At 39.6% G+C, this 17,764-nt stretch overlaps 1 protein-coding gene across 1 annotated transcript in view; it reads left to right on the forward strand.

The window, feature by feature from the left end:
- LOC121863605 (transient receptor potential cation channel trpm-like) overlaps positions 1–13,027 on the forward strand; it is a gene marked incomplete at its 3' end in the record, with an annotated part of 120,429 nt that extends 107,402 nt beyond the window's left edge. Inside the window, 3 exon segments of the mRNA XM_042362333.1 lie at positions 1,914–2,115; positions 3,594–3,783; positions 12,816–13,027. Coding sequence (XP_042218267.1) covers positions 1,914–2,115; positions 3,594–3,783; positions 12,816–13,027 — 604 coding nt within the window.
- Positions 13,028–17,764: the final 4,737 nt, after the last annotated feature.

Here is a 17,764-nt window from a genome sequence, read left to right on the forward strand (position 1 = left end):
CAATCACAGTTAGCGGGGGAGGGAGGTAAGGATGCGTGGCCCAATCACAGTCCGATATGTCATATGACATCACCGATAATGCAACAGCGACATACTGCGCAACCTTACTCGCGCCGCTTACCCTCGCTTTGGTCAAACATAGCGGGAGGTTTGAATCCAAAATAGCGCGGCGTGGCTGGACATCCAGCTCCTCTCCGCGCAAATGACCAAATTTACCGCGTAATTAAAGCATTTCAATTCTCGCAAGGCACAGCGTAAATGACCAAACATGTAAACCAAAACCGCGTAAATCTAGACTCAACTCTGTGTGTGTGTGAGTGCGTGCGTGCGTGCGTCACGCTTAGTATGGGATAAGGCGAGGAAAACTAAACCTCAAGAAAGGGGGAAAGTGGCCAAGGAGACTGGCACAAAGAAGGTTTAGAAAGTGACAGAAAAAGGCAGAAACAACAAGTAAAGAAATCCCTACACAAAGATTTGGAGAGTTAGTGGATGAGCTTTTAAGGTTGATATATTATATCAATTAATTTTACTGAAGTAAAATGAAAAGTGAATGATTAATCCTAATTAATCAGCTTTGGTGCTTAACGTGTGTAGTGTAGATGTATATTATTTCAGGTAAGTAATTCATATTTGTATCACTTTTTTTAATACATAAATAAATCTGGTATCATCTTATTACAGTCAGTCCTTGACTTACGATGGGGCTAGGGACCGACGACCAGGTCGTAAGTCGAAAATGCGAAAATAATACATAGAAAATCTAAAATTGGTGTCTCTTTTTCTTCTTAGCACCACGAGAACTCTCACTTTTATGCTTGCCAGCCATTTTAAAGGGAATTATAATAAAAAAAATTTGTCAGTACACAGCGCGGTCACTAACGTCGGGACTCGAAAATACGTAATTTGAAAAAATATTTTATACGACTGCGGCCGCCGTATGTCCGGGTGGTTGTAAGTCGAGTACTGTAGGCCGTAAGTCGAGGAGTACCTGTAATTTAGTCACCTGTTAAGATGTCTGTTGTCATTCAAATTCATAGCCTATACAGTGAGTTCTGCTATAACGTGTGTTTTGACAACGCGAATTAGCTCTAACGTGATTTATGAATAGAGGAACGATATTTGTATAATGCGAACACTTGTTTGCTGTAACGCGATTTTTGCTTACTATTTTTCCATTTTTGTAGTATTAACTGTGAATATGGTAAAGATGAATATCTCCACGAAGCGTTCTGGTGATCGCATTCCCGGTGATGATCGTAAAAGAAAGGCTATAACACTTGAAGAGAAGCTCGATGTTATCAACTTCAAAATCACCCTTCTTCCCCATCAAGTTATATTCATATTTTTTCAAGGTAAAGTGTTACATTTACTGTATGATTTCATTATTAGTTATGAATGTAACATTTATTTAGACTGTGCTATCCTTTGTGTAAGGCTAACTACTAAATTTTTTTTCGATTTCGAGTAATCTGCACCTAACCCTATTTTCTCCATAAGCCCTGTTATTTCTATTGCGCTAATTTCTATAACACGATGTTTTACAAGAACACAACTATCGCGTTATAGCAGAACTGACTGTAGTTGATAATTAAATATTTACCTATTATTTATATGAATTACAAGCTTCTGTTTCACATTGTGTAGACAGTTAAAGAATAAGGATAATAAAGGGTAACTACTATATACAATGTAAAATAGTCACCAGGTGAATAACATGAAGTAATGTGATAGTACAGTATCCTGATCAAGTATATGTCCTAACAAGATTGTGTAGATACTATTACACTACAGTATATGGTATCAGCACATTTAACTAGTTTCTCTGTAGCTAACCTTTCATTTCATTTAGTAAGCTGCTGACTGGGTGTAGAGAGAGTGAGTTCTCCCTCAGCAAATTTAGCTCTTTCTTGCAGATCGTACTACACACGTAAGAAATTTCGCACGACGTACGAAAACACCATGATGAGGTCCCCGCACCTTCACCGTAACAACAGTAGCATTTTTCAGGCTAGTAAGAGTCTTCTCCAGAAACACCCCAACACGTCTCCTAAGTCATACATTTGTGAAGATTTGTATTGCAAGTTTGAGTTTGACTATCCCTTCAGTGAACTACTGGTAAGTACAGTATGTTTAGTACTATAAACCTAAATCTGATAGATTCTCAGAACTTGGCTACTTAAGTTAAAGTAAAATTGAGCATTGTACAGTTGTGGTCGAAAGTAATAATCCACCCCACTTACTACTATACCTGCGAGCTCAGTGCCCCTCTACGCGACGGCTCACAAGAGGGTGGGGGAGGTATTGATGAGGGAGAGATAAGGGTGGTGGACCCGGGTAGTAAAGAGGGCACAAGTCCACATACACAGAGAGAGTGTATGTGGTCTTAGAATTATCCTTAACACCTTTAGTGAATGTAGCTTCATTTTTACTTTTATCCTTTACTCCACTGGTCGGCTCGTTAGCCACTTGGGCGGTCGGTCACACATCTGTTACGCACTGTTGGCATGTACTGGCTCATGAATTTATCAGAACCTGTTCCAGTGTTGGTTAACCAATCAATTGTGTAAACCAGGGTTTCTCAAACTTTTTTCGACCAAGGACCCCTTATAGTATACCATGATGCATACAAATATTGTCAATAATGAAAGAATAAATCATAGTCCAAAGCATTTGTTCATTTCAACCCAAATCCAAAATATCCTGTGAATTGGAATCGCCAAATCTCTCACAAACGTTAAACGCACTATTTCTCAAAATATTTTCACAGACCCCAGTTTGAGAATCATTGGTGTAAACGATAACCGCGCATGTGAAACCTGCGTACAGTGAGACCCCACTTTACTAATTTGGTGCCACTTATTTGGTGCCACATTCTTTTTTAAATTCTCTGTTGCCCAATGTCCGTTAATCTTCATTGTTTTCTTGTCAGTCTTGTTAGATAAACTCATATACTTTGCTTCATTCACCAGATAAACTAAAGTGGAAGAATTAAATAATTCTTTTCTAATTGTGAATCTAATGCTCCCACATAAACACATTTATATTGTATTTAAGATGTTTTTTCACTCCATCCAAAAATGTTATCATTCATGGTAAATTTAACGAAGTATATGCAGAGACATCTGTCTCCCATTACCCAAGCAGGCTTAGTCTCCAAGATGCCATTTGACTATCTTCATTTATACATACTCCTCCATGCTCTATCTTCTCTAGACTCAGAAAAGGTCGATCTAACAAATAGAAAATGGAAGAAAAAGAGAGAAAGGGAGCACAGAGGAAAGATTTACAGATGTGTAGAACTAAGCATAAATGTCCAGCAAGATAGAGATTGTAAATGTAAGAATATATTAATTTTATTTTAAGCCTCTTGGTAGAGCATTGTTGAACAAATATTTGTTGAAGAAATAAACGAATCGAGTGGAATGGGTACGTGAAACGTGTAACACTTGCACAGAATAGGAAGATGAGAATATCTGTCAGTTGTAGCTTCAGGAAACAACAAACCATATCACTGCAGGAGAACTTAATGTAAACAGTACTCATAAATTTAAGCTTCCATGATTTTACTGGTGACAGTCCTGAGAACTTCACAGGTGTGGGCCGTGTTAACCAAGAGGCAGGGCATGGCAATGCTGATGTGGCAGCGTGGTGAGGAGGCAGTTGCTAAAGCCTTAGTGGCGGCCAAGCTGTACAAGGCTCTGGCACATGAAGCTGCAGATGATGACCTGGAGACAGAAGTTTATGAAGAACTTAAGGGATATGCCAAAGAGTTTGAGACACTTGGTAAGTGGTTTTGTGTAAACAATTGTGTTCATGATCTGTTTTTGAATTTACAGTAATTCAATTACACATTTTCTTTTCACCTTTGTGTGTACAGTATGTCTGTCCACCCATCAGTACATTTTCAAGTTAGTTAGCAAAGTAATTTATTGTTGGATTGATATTGGTGAAGTGCAGAGATGGCTGGCAACCTTAACAAGAGTTGTACAGTAGTGGCTTTGGTTTATGAAAATTAGGGAACAATTAATATTTTTTTGCTTTTCCACATTAAAGCATCATATTTTTTCATAACATTTTACAGAGTTAGTGAAGATAAATACTTTTGATAATGAAATATGTAAATTAGGTTCAACAATGACCAAATTACTTATAAGTTCATTCTCACTGACCTTGTAAACCTAAATTTAATAACTTGTGTGCCTACTCGGAAATGCAGTTGCTAAACCTGAAGTGGGGGAGGGTTTACTGCCTTTATAATATTTATGAGGTACAGTATTAATAATAGTTATTCAGTTAAATTATCATACAGTTTCCAATTGAGTAGGCATGTACTCTATATAAACTATACAGGTATACAGTTCAGCATGAGTATAGACATTGCAGGTAAACCTCTGTACTTAGGCCAAGATGGGAGTACAGTACACAGTTTTCTAGGTACCTAGATAGTGCAAGTATACAACAAAGGTAAACAGTAAGTCAATTTGACCAAGTACAGCTAACAAAGAATGAAGCATTGCACTAGGCAACACAGAGGCATGGTAGGTGACGCAGGTGACGGTAGTGGTGGAGGGGGGGACACTAAGTAAACAATAAGGCACTTAGGTACAGTATACTGTACTTCTGTAATTTGTTCACTTATATAAAATAAGGAATTTGGTTTTCAATTAAACACTGAGTACTTTACTGTTCAGTATTTTGACTTAAGCACTACAAGGTATTTTCACTTACACACTATGTTAACACTGTGAAATGACAATGAGCAGTGTGCAATCAATTGCTGTCGGGTGACAGCTAGATATGTGCCACTTCTGAGGAAATACTGTGTAGGAAACTGGCACTGCTGGAAGTGGTGTATGAGGAAGAGTATCCTGATGCTGAAGGTATCACTAAGGAGGTACTGCTGGAGGGAGGTCGACTGGTTCTTGGGACCCTTGACACAGGTTTAAAGAAGTCAGATATTTTCCCTTGCTTGAAGTTGGTGTGTTGACGTTTTTTGATATCTGCCCTGATGTGTCTGATAGCTTAGGCCATGGACTGGCATCTTCATCAGCACAATCATCATCTCCTTTGTCTTTTCTTCAGACACTTGCAGCTATCTCCTCCTCTGTATCAAGACTAAATCCTTTTTCTGGATTATCTACCTCCAGCTACTCCACAACATTGTCCTCAGGTACCCTAGTCTTGCCAACTCAGTGTAGCAAGCTAACAAAATTGTCAGTGACAAACCTTACAAAGTCGACCTCGATTTCAGTGCTTTTTTAAAGTTTGTTCTGCGCATTGGATAGGGTTGTTACACTAATGCTTTCCATGCTTCTGCCCAGTTAAACACTGCATTACGTATGTTGTATAATTTGTAATTTTCCAAAGTGCGATCCTCCCTTGTATAAGAGTCCAAGCTCACCATTAAGAAAAAACCTACAGTATCACATTCATTCCTCCCAACTCAATACCATGTAAATTACATCCCCACCTGTGCCACCATTTATAAGAGCTTGGATTCTTATAACATTACTTTAACTTTAATCTCTGACCTGTGGTAGCGTGACTCGAGGGTTTAGGCCCATGGGTACATGTAATTTTGGTATCAAATAATAGGAAGGAATAACGGTGAACAACTGCAGGTGAATAATAGCCACAACATACAAATACAATGGTTTATTAAAAACACAAAATGGTTATTAAAATGACGTTATATAAATGCACAAATAGGAACTCACTTTGTACTATGGCCCTCAGGCCCAATTTCTACTTACACCACGACTGGGTGTACATACACAATAACACACATGAACTCTCTCACAGCACCTTAGCACCATTAAAACCCATGGCAATGATGCCAGTTACTACAACTGCTTGCTCAAGCAGTACCAGACATAACACTCAACAGCACCAGGAGTAATACTCAAGCGGCAGCCATGATAGTCTCCTCACCACGTGGCACCTTCCAACAAACTCCAATAATTCTGGTGGAATAACACAACCACCAAATAGCCCTACTGAGTCATGGACTCATCCATCAAGATGGGGGCTGGCAGTTGTTTGTTGGGCCTGATGATCCTGTGTCACCACGTGGGCAGTGAGCATAAGGGGAAGGTTGGCCAGCTATGGGGCCCATAGGTGGTAGTAGATTCTTGACGCTCGGGATTCACGGAGATACCCGATTCTACTGGTCTTCAGACATCTCCCCAAACGAGTGGATGCATCATCCAAGCTACAGACATGGCCTAGACTCCGACAGGGACCTGTGGGGTGAGGATCGGTGAGCGTGCTAACGGTTTGAAAAGCACCCGCCACACTCCACCCAAGCTAAGTCACAAATTCCACTTACTCAACTACTTCACTGTATTGCGTTACTGTACACTCTGATGTTTGAAACTGAGACTACGAACTCAGTTTCATTCCCTAATATTCTTTTTACAAACAATGCTCTGACTGAGCTATCAAAGGCAAGAATTAAATTGATTTCAAAAGGTCCTGGATGGCAATCCCGGTGGGCGGAGCTTAAGCGAGTAGCGTCCTACTACAAACACCAAGAAGCAGGTCTAAATGTTTCCTTCAGGAAAATTAACTAATTCCTTAGTTAACATCCTTACAACAATTTCACTATGAGTATCAGGGTCTCTGATATTCATAGATGAAAAAGGGTTACAAGGTCTCGGTAGGAGAAAGAGTTTACAAACTCAGTCAACAAAAATACGACATCTGAATGACGTCGTCAAAGATACAGAGAAAACGGGGGACGTTTCCACTGGGAGACTCAGAAGGTTTTGTGGACGTGTAGTGTAATATGAATCATTAGGTTTTAACAGGCTAGCCGTCATTACGATTATGACAGGAGGAAAGTAAAAAACCTCAATACCTATTGTCAAACAATACTTAATAAAACTGCCAATACGATTTAACAGTGTCTCATTTCAGTACAATGGTGATAGATAGCAACAGGAAAATTTAGCATTTTGGGCCTAAAACACAAAATTTTAATTGGAAATTGATGTAGGTAGGGCACCTTCAATTTAAAAATCAAGGCTATTCCTGGAATCTACACATTAAAAATGCACCATTTGATGATCCACCGTCAGAAATATTCCTAAAGTTACACTTCAACCTCTGAAATTGACACACCTTATGTAAGAGGCGCACGTTGGGGTACACTCCCAGTGGATCCTCCAGGTTCCAACACCCAAACCAAGCCTAAGTCTGAATGCCTGTTGGGGGCTGCACACTTACCTACCTCTACCTAGATCCCCAAGAATCATGGCCATCTTTGTCTCAGTGTGGTGTACCTTATAGCCCATTATCCATCACTTCCCGGTTGTAGGTGACAGCTTGCAAGATTCACTTCCAACATACCTCTACCATATGCTCCATTTATTTCCCACCCAATACAGTAATTGCTAGGGAGGATTTTTTTCATTAATCTGTCAACTTCTCCTTATCTTATCCTCAGTGATTTTAATGAAAGGCATACCCTCTAGGGTGATACAATAATTGAAGAAATGGACCTGGGTATATTAAATACTGGTGATATCACTCACTATCATGTCCAGCCAACACAACTACAGCCACACAATTCTCCTTGAGCTCAGCCGACTCTTTACTGGACTTTGAGTTGAGAGTAACAGACGACCTAAGAGGAAGTGACCACTGCCCTATTCTACTTTCCTCTCTGGAAGTCTTCCCTGCATCATGAGTTCCCTGTTGGTGGTTAGACAAGGTGGACTGGGACTTGTTCAAGGAACTCGTGAAGGTAGACAGGAGCATTGAAGAATTTCCCTCTGTAGATGAAGCAGTTGAATACTTGGCCAGCCTCTTCCATTGGACTGGTCACTGCTCCATTCCTCGGACCGCTGGTCGTGTAGCTCACAGACCTGTCCTTTGATGATCAAAGAAGTGCAGGCAGGCAGTTATTCAGCAACTTAGAGCCTACGGTCACTACCGGCATCATACAACAGAATTTTATTATGTGGAATACAAACAGGCCAGAGCCCAAGCTGCCAAGTTTTAAAGAATGCCTGACCCCAGTCCTTTTCTTCTCATGCATCCACTCTATATGAAAAATCCCCTGTCCCAGGTTTCAAAAAATGTGTGCAGAAAATAGCTGACAAGTTTTCATCTAATCCTTCCCCAGTTCTCAGGGCTAATGATGGCAGCTCAGTTGCTGAGCATTTTGCCACAGCATTAATAGGGGTATCTTCTATGGCAGCTTGATCCTCAGAGTTTAATCGGGTGCATAAAGTAGAGGAGTCACGGATCCTGGACATATAGCATTATATTCTCAATTAATGAAATGAGAACCATCCTCTCATTCACTGGAGATACATCACCAGGGCCTGATAATACCCCATTTTCAATGTTCTGCCTCCTTGAAGTTGAGGCACAGACCTTTCTATTGGAGCTCCATAACAGGATCTGGCAAGAGGGTGCCTTCCCAGCCCCATGGTGGGAGGCTACTGACCTGCCTTTCAAGAAGACTGGAAAAGAGGGTCTTCACCCACTAGAATATCTCCCCATAGCTAACCTCCTGTATCAGCGAGCTGTTTGAAAAGATGGTCAACTCGGGACTAGTATACTTCCTTTAGAAGAATGCCCTTCTTTCACCATACCAATCTGGTTTCCAGAAGATGCATTTAACAACAGATGCTCTTGTTCGTCTGGAGTCCTCGATCTGTTAGACCTATTCTCATTGCCAACATCTCGTTTGCATTTTTTCTGACTAAGAGAAAGAATACAACACAGCTTGGAAATTTGGCATCTGTAAGGAGCTTCACAAATTTGGAATGCAGGGAAATTTACCATCAATAATAGATCAGTTCCTGGGATATTGCACTTTTGGTGTCCACGCTGCCACAGAAATGTCAGCACCAGTTATTCAGGAGGATGGGGTTCCTCAGGGCAGTGTCTTGAGTGTGACCTTATTTGCTATTACAATAAATGGGGTAGCAGCATTGGTTCCAGGGGGTGTATCATTTTCATTGTATGTAGACGACTTGGTCATTTGGTATGCAGCTTCCCTCATGTTAGTGGCTGAATGTCACTTGCAACTTGCACTAAACAAGGTTTCACATTGGACCACAGAGCATGGCTTTAGTTTTCTCCCTTGAAGACCGTTGCCATGCATTTCCGCCGCCTTCAAGGTGATCACCCAAATCACGATCTATAGCTCTATGGTAATTGCGTGTTAGGTGTCACAGAGACCTGTTTCCTGGGCATTATCTTCAACAACCGGCTTATGTGGCAGCCACACATTCATTACCTCACAGAGTCTTGCCAGCGTGCTCTTAAGTTACTGAGTCTTGGGGCACACCTCATGGGGTGCTGACCGATGAACTCTGCTACACCTTTACCACATGCTAGATAGACCCAAACTGGATTGTGGGTGTGAGGTGTACTCCTCTGCCACTGAGACTAGACTCAACACACTGAACTCTATTCATTATGCTGAGGTGTGCCTGGTGACTGGTGCCTTCAGGTCTTTACCTATCCTAAGTCGATTAGTTGATGCTGATGAGCCACGCCTTGATCTTTGTCCAGTGTTGGTTTTGCCTCCACCTTCTTCCACAGTCTGTAACCAATACTTGTGTAGTTGACGAGATTATGTCCCAACACTACACTTCAGCATTCAGGCCTCCCATGACCTTTTGGCTTCAGGGTAAGAGAAGTTGTGAGTATTATTTGCCTTCCTCCTGTTCAGATAATGCCCCATGCAGTTCCCGAGTGCTGCTCTAAGTCGGATGCAGGAGAGGGTTTTGGGGTGGTCTTTCCAGAATTGTGTTGGGACGATAGTCTCCCCAATATGGCATCTATTTTTATGGCAGAGCTGAGGCCAAATACTCAAAAGAATTTACGGGACTGTATCTCTTTGTTTACCCCGTAACTGGACTTACATTCTCCGATTGGTATACTCAAAACAAATATTTGGAAGTGGACTCCGTAAGTGAGTCCGTATTCGAGGCCGTAACTTTCAGCATCTCCTTAGGAGCTGTAACACATTCAACCCGGATATAGTAGTCGCTATTTCCCGATTGCATAAAAAATATTAATATATGTTATAATAATGCTTGTTAGACTTGTTTTATCATAGAATAATGAAGAAAATGTTTTGTACATCAACAAACTAAAATACGATATTACAGTTTGTCTTTATAGTTTTTTTATGATAAGAAGAGGCTTGAGTGTTTCTATTTATCGCGGAATGGAAGAGATGAAGCTTTTGTCTTCTTACAACTTTTCAAGTAATTTGTACCAAAATGGAAAATTTTTATTGTCACCATTTATGGTACAAATATTATTTATGGATGAGTAAACTTGCAGATAGACCTTATTAATGTGCCCATGACTCATAGTTAAATAATACCTAACTCAATCTAAGTTCATCAAACCTAATAAAAAGGAGGAATTAACAGTGGTAGAGCATTTTTTATTCTTAGAAAAAAAAAATCAAAGATTTTTTATCCTATACATTCAGTAGTGATTTTTTTTGCTGCAAAATTAGTGAAATGTATCTTACCCTAACAAAACCTAACCTTACCTAATCTTACCTTACCTTATCTAACCTAAGAAAGCCACAACTCACATGACAAACAATTAAGTTCTCTGGAAAAATTTCAATATCTTTTTTTTTTAAATACATTTAGAGACAACAAACTTTTTATAATCATTTCTCCAACATATAAAGGTCAGGTTAGATGGTTAATATATAGGATTAACCCATGAACGAGTTATTTGTATTACTGTTGACTTTCTTATTTTATTTTCATCATTGAGTTCTGTTATGGTAATCATTTCTTATGCAAATGTCTCACTTTGTAGATATTTAGGCACCTAGGCTCGCACTAATTTGCCTTCCCAGCAGTAATGAGCCAGCGCTTTGCTGTGGCGCCTTTCCCCGGGCCCGTTGCAGTTTCATTTTCAGCATGACTTGTGAAGGTTGTGGCTAGTCTTATATGGATGTAATTTACGAATTTAGGGATAAAGACAACGGGACCATTCAATAGTTCAAAGACCACTGCATTGTTCCTTTAAATAGGGACTGTCCACACTGCGGAAATCCCTGTTCTTTCAGACCGGAATTAAATTTGTCCATCACTTCCTCAACGCTTAATTTTCCCTCCGTCACAATAAATCACTCCGCCGCCCGGGCTGCATCAACACCAATGCGGCCGTATCAATTCGCGTACAGAAAATGCCTCAAATTTCACCATGTCATAGTAAGTTATTTCTGTTTAATATACCGGAAGGGGGCAGATCCCTCCGTAAGAAAGTTAGGTAAGGTCAGGTTGGTTTGTTTGGTTAGGTCTGTTTTTCATACCAACAAATGTTAAGTTATGTTTATTTTAGAAATACAGTAAAAGTCCAAAAATCCGGATGCCAGAAATCCGGACCACCCGAGAATCTGGACTTCGAAAACTCAATTTTTTTTTTTAAGCTGGCTTGTGTGTGTATGTGCACATGCGCGAGTGCCACAGCTGCACAGCGACAACAAGCGACCATTTGCGGTCGCCACTTTAAAACAAGCAATCAAACTGTGACAACGAATGTAATTTTGAGTCCTACTCTTTCCATTTACAGAGTACTGTACAAGCCCATAATAATGGCTCCTAAAGTAGATAAGCTTCGGTGTGTGAAGAGAAAGAACACGACGTTGAAATTGAGTGACAAACTTGAAATAATTAAGAAACTAGAACATGGTGTGAGAACTACTGTTCTAATGGAAACATACGACATTGGAAAGTCTACAATTTATAATATAAAAAAGACAAAGAATAAAATTCTAGAATTCACAGCTTTTTCTTTAAAACTGCTCGTTTTGATAAATGAAGCATGCTATATTTGCTAATGAATAAACTATGAAAAAGTACCTGTTCATCTCTTCTTTACTCTTCCTTAAATTTGAATTTTAAAAGTACTGCCTGAGAATCCGGAAAATCCTAAAATCCAGACCTACCTAATCCCCAAGCAGTCCGGATTTTTGGACTTCTACTGTATCCATTTCTAACACATTTGCACAAACTACAACAGTGTCCGCTGTAAAAGCAATGATAATCCGGCGTTTATATATTCGTTTTTGATCAATTTCAACTACGGGTTAGTTCTGAATGATTACTGATTAAGTGAAGGTTGGGTTAGGTTAGGTAAAGATTAGGTTAAGTAAAGTTAGGTTAAGTAAAGTTAGGTAAGGTTACATTAGGGTAAGGTACATTTCACTAATATTGTGGCAAAAAGTGCATTACTAATGATTATATTAAATAAAAAGACCTCTGAAAAAAACTTTTTGTCAGAAAAAATGTGATGCAAATGTTATGGAATTTTACCACCGATTTTCCGGCACCCTTGGTTCCAAAGCCTTGTCAGATTATTCGTTTTGCTGGACCAACTGAGGGCAGGTAATAATAATTCAACAATACATCTCTGACCCACTAATGATACACCTTCCGTGTCCGTAAAGCACCATGGACTGCTACAAACATAAATTAAACAAATATTAAATGTAAATTACAGTATATGTAAAAAAAAGCATGATTTTGAGCAACATCACTGTACACACTTTGTTCTCAGATGTACTGTACTACACTAGACTAAAATTTTTATCTCTTTACAGTGCTTATGTTACAATATAAATTCTTCATGCTCTTTCCACAGATCATAGAACCCTTGAATTATATGTCCCTGTCTTGGTCATGTTAATATAGGTTACACTCTTTAGAGGCATACCGGGTATATATAATCTTATGTACTTCACAATTTTTATTTATGTTTATAGGAGTGGTTTTGAGTGATAATTTGATAAATAACCACAATAAAACTTGTTGCACCAGCTCTGGAAGTGTTGGATTACTGCTATCAACAAGATGATGATAGAACACATCAGCTGTTAACTTATGAGTTGAGGAACTGGTCCAAACAGACGTGCCTCTCCCTCGCTGTTGCAGTTAACCATCGTGCACTATTATCACACACATGTTGTCAAATATTGCTAGCAGACCTTTGGCTTGGTGGACTGAGGACAAGGAAAAATACTAATATTAAGGTAAGAATTTAAAGAAAGTACATACCAGTATGATGTGTGCATGCATACATACAAATAGATGTATAAATAGCATTAAAAAATATATATACACCTGACCCTCGCTTTATGTGTGTTCACTATGTGCGAGGAGCCTATTTCTACCCACAGTTCACTTAATGTAAAAAAAATAAAATTGTCTTATGTTTTGTGCAAGTCATGGTGCACTAGTTTTTGTGCTGTGTGTACTGCGTGGGAGTACAGTTATTTTGTCATTGCATGTATTACGTCATCACACCAACTGTATCAATCTCGCAGTAGCCACCTTTGTGTCTGTTTTACACTGTGTTCTGTTTTCAAGCCTTTTGTACAAATTTTAGGGACATTATGGCTTCTATATGTCCTGATTTTAACCCTGGGCCTTCACTAAGCCATAAGAGGACAACGTTAATGCTAGAAGCAGCTCGAAATCATCAACCGTGCTGAAGCTGGTGAAGGTTCATGTGTTCTTGGCTGGTACTGTAACTTGGGTGAATCCACCATTCGCAACTACAAGATAAATGTTGACAAAATTCATGGTGCAGTTATTCATCACATCATTTGTCCAAAATTGCTACCCATTCATTGAAAAGATGGAGAAATTGTTGAACTTGTATATGGAGCATGAAAATAAGAAAAGTGGTCTAAATGATAACAATTTGCTGTGTAAAGCTCTGAAAATTTATGCTCGGCTGTGTAATGAGGAGAGTGGTGGTGCAACTGTTAGTGAATCATTTAATGCCAGTAAAGGCTAGTTTGTGAAGCACCACAACCTCCTCAACAACCCAGACAATCCACAACCATCAACAACTCACTTGTAATACAGTGTACCTTATTTTACAGTATGTAAGACTCACCCCCCATTTCCTGAGGGAGTATTTAAGGGGAAAAACATTTGTGTGTATTTTCCTCCTGTAGCCATAGTTTTCTTAAAAAATATATACAGTACCAGTAAATGTGAGGAATAAATAAAAATAATACCACTAAATAAGTTACCAAAAAAAATTACTGTACGGTAAAGCCTCGAATAATGACGTTAATGTGTCCTCCAATATTGCAGTGCAAGGTGAATCGTCTTATCGCGAATCATTAATTACCATTAAAATAAAGCAATAATAATGAGATGCGTTCCCAAGTGTGACTTTTTCACATCTTTTGTGTGGCTTTTTACCCTCTTTTCCCCCCAAAATAATACAATTAATGAAAATTGCAAATTATTTTCTTTAAATAATGTTTCTGAATGCACCTTATACAATATAAATGAAGAATAATATTGTCACACAAGAGGTGAGGGGACGCCATTGTTTTCGTTTGTGTTTACAGCCGGGAGTCCGAGACGATGGTTCTACACGAGAAAATGAAGTAAATATGACCCTGGTTGTAGCTGTAGCAAAATTAACGTAAAAACATTAAAATATATGTTGTAAGTAACGTTATTTAATGTTAATAAATGGAACAATAGAACTAGCTAACCACACATGGTAAAGAAAAAAAAAAAGATGGTTTGGGAACGCCAACATATACATGCCCATTTAAGGATGCCGCATCATTTATCTTTTTAAGAAATGTACAAAAGATTCATTATTGTTTATTACTGAATATGAATTTGATTGAATTAATCTTTATACAGTTAACCCTCACTTTACGTGGTCCCGCATTCCGCGTTTCCACGTTAACGCGGTGCCTTGCCAGAACCTCACGTGCTCACATTACGCGGTACGTGAACCCCATTACGCGGAGAGTGTCCGGCGCGACGCTATTTTTAGATTCGCCCCACCCGCCACCCTGCCTGCCTGCCTCTCCCTCCTCCTCCCTCCGCTTGGGCAAGCGGCGCGGTAAGGTTGCGCAGTGTGTGTCTTTGTTGCGTTATCACTGACGTCATATGACGTATCAGACCTGTGATTGGCCATGCATCCCTACCCCCCTCTGCTGCTAGCTGTAATTGGCTTAAAGTATTATGACGTGTCCACCCGGGGGAGGGAGGGAGGGAGGAAAGACGACGCTTGACCTAGCCGCGGCAGTTTCATCCCTCAAGGCCACTCCGTGTAAACGCGCATCCATTGTTCCGTAAAATGGCTTCCGCCGGACCACCACCCCCAGGGAAGCCCTGACAACTGTAAGTGACAGTGATGGTGATTCACCTAGTAATGGTGATTCACCTGAGGGCCAGTAATCTGCCCTCTGCCTCGGAACCAGCCTCCATCCCCGTATGCCGACCCATCTCTTCTACTACCATAAGTGTTACACCTAATTTTTAGTTTTCTAACCTAACCTAACCTTTATTTTTCCTATGTTAACCTTTATCTTTCCTAACCTAACCTCTTCTATATTACTTGTTTTTTCATACCATCATAAAGTTAAGATAAAATTTTTACTCCAACATAGTTGTGTGTCGTCAAAAAGTGGAGTTTGGGGATCGGCCCGGACTCCATTTCAATTAATCCCATATGTTATGTTATTCACTTTACGCGTTCTTCACTTTACGCGGGACCCTCCGGGTTACATTAACCGCGTAAAGTGAGGGTTAACTGTATATGCGAAATGAACAATACAATTCATTAATAATACGGAGAATATTAATACACACACGAGGAGACAAGACGGCATTGCTTTCGTGAGTGACGATGGTTCTACATAAGAAACTGAAGAAAGTAAGACCCTGGTTGTAGCTGTAGTGAACTTAATTTAAAATAAATCCAATACCTGTAAGTATGTTTTAAGTAATGTTATTTAATGTTAATAAATGGAACACTAGAAGTAGCTAACCACTAAAGGTAAAGAAATAAGGCGAGATGATTGGGAACGCCAACATATGAACAGTAAGTGCGTACATGTGAAAACATATCGTCATTTTTCTACATATGAATATGAAAGCAACACTTATTTACTGTTCATATATATTTTAAATAATACTTACGAATGAAAAAAAAAAATCTGCTCACCAATGGTGGTAAAGTCTAAAACATAAGGACAGCCAATGAATATTGTACGAGTTTTTACTCAGGTTCAACTCTGACTGAAGCTGTAGCTTTCCATAAAGCTGTTGCTGAAACTGTTACTGAACCTGAAGTTGATGTTGAAGTTGCTTATGATGCTGAATTTGATGGTGTAGCTGAAGTTGATGGTTTAGGCCTTCGAATAATTAAGCTGTCGAAAGAACCTTGCACAGCTGCTTTCTTTTCTCATTATACATCTTTATGTAGAGGTCATTTGTGTTTATTTAAATTTTAATACTTTGTTCTGTTAATGGATCCACTTCAGAAAATATGTTCATTGCTTGCTCCATATAATATCCACAGACCTCTCACCTTTTTCACATCTTTTTAACACATCTAGTTTCTCGGCTAAGCTAAAACACTTTCTATTAGCTTTTGAACCAACACTACCATCACTTGCTCTCTTGCTCATGCTGAATAGGGATGCAAAAATGCTGTAAGAAACCTGAGAAAGTTTTTCTCCTGTTCCTGTTTCAGATGCGAGAAAACAAAAGGCCCGCCAAGCTCCGACTGTTGTTTACCACTCATTAGCAAGGCAGCTTCTTTGCGCAAGGCGCTATTAATTTTTTTTAAAGTAATTCTTTTTTTTTAATACATATTGGGATTTAATTATTATTTATATGAAAATTTAATTTTATTTTATTTTTATTATATTTTGGTCATAAATACGAATGAAAAAAATTTAGTTTGGTAATTGAGAGAAACACAAAATACTAAAATGACTTTGAGTCTACCCAGATGGCCCTCAGCCCATCTCCTAGAATAGGCAAAACATTGTTTTTTTGTAGTATTATGTTAAAACAAACACTCATAAATCAGCACAGTATACAGTGTGAGCCTGAGATGTCCTAAACAGACTTCTTCCTGAGGCAGAAACCTTCCTCCCAGAATCTTAAAGCAGCTTTAGACCATCACGTAGCACCACTGACATGATCTTTGATGCCCGTCAGATACAAGAAAGTGCAGAGAACAGCATCGTGACCTGTACATGGCCTTCATCAACCTAACCAAGGTCTACGACTTGGTCAACAGGAAAGCCCTCTGGCAGACACTCAGTCGTTTTGGCTGCCCGCCAAATTGCTCCATGAACGACAGTATCCTGCACATTGGCACCCAGTCTGAGTTCTTCCCCACCCATAGGGGCAAAACAAGGATGTGTACTAGAACCAACTCTCTTTTCCATCTTCTTGGCTGCCTTCCTTACTTGTGCCAGTGCCAATTTAGTCAGTGGGGTGGACATCCAATAGTGGATGAAGGGTCTTTTCAACATACGACGACTCCAGGCAGAAACAAAGGTGTCGGCAGCTTTCATTATTGAACTTCAGTATGCAGACGACCTCACCCTTGTTGTTCACACTGAACGCGACCTACAGGAGATCTTGAACACCTACGCAGATGCGTATCCACATTTCAGCCTTGAGTTGAATTTACTTAAGACTCAGATTCTCTTTCAGTCTGCCCCTGGTTCAGCCACACCTCCACCATTCATCCAGCTTAATGGTACTATCCTCCACTTCTGAACAAATGGCCACCCTTACTACGTCTTGAATTGTTTCCTCTTCTAACATTTCCTCTAGGTTGATAACTGAACCTAGCAGCTGGTCCTGTTCCCCTGTTAGACCTTCCTCTTTTAAATTTCCAAAAGGTCTGAGGACTCCTGGGAACAGTAATATGAATAGCTTGCTCAACAGGTGATCTATACTTAACTAATGTTTGTTCATCAAAC

The sequence above is a fragment of the Homarus americanus genome, unplaced genomic scaffold, assembly GCF_018991925.1.
Source record: "Homarus americanus isolate GMGI-L3 unplaced genomic scaffold, GMGI_Hamer_2.0 scaffold41366, whole genome shotgun sequence".
In the NCBI taxonomy this organism is placed as follows: Eukaryota; Metazoa; Arthropoda; class Malacostraca; order Decapoda; family Nephropidae; genus Homarus; species Homarus americanus.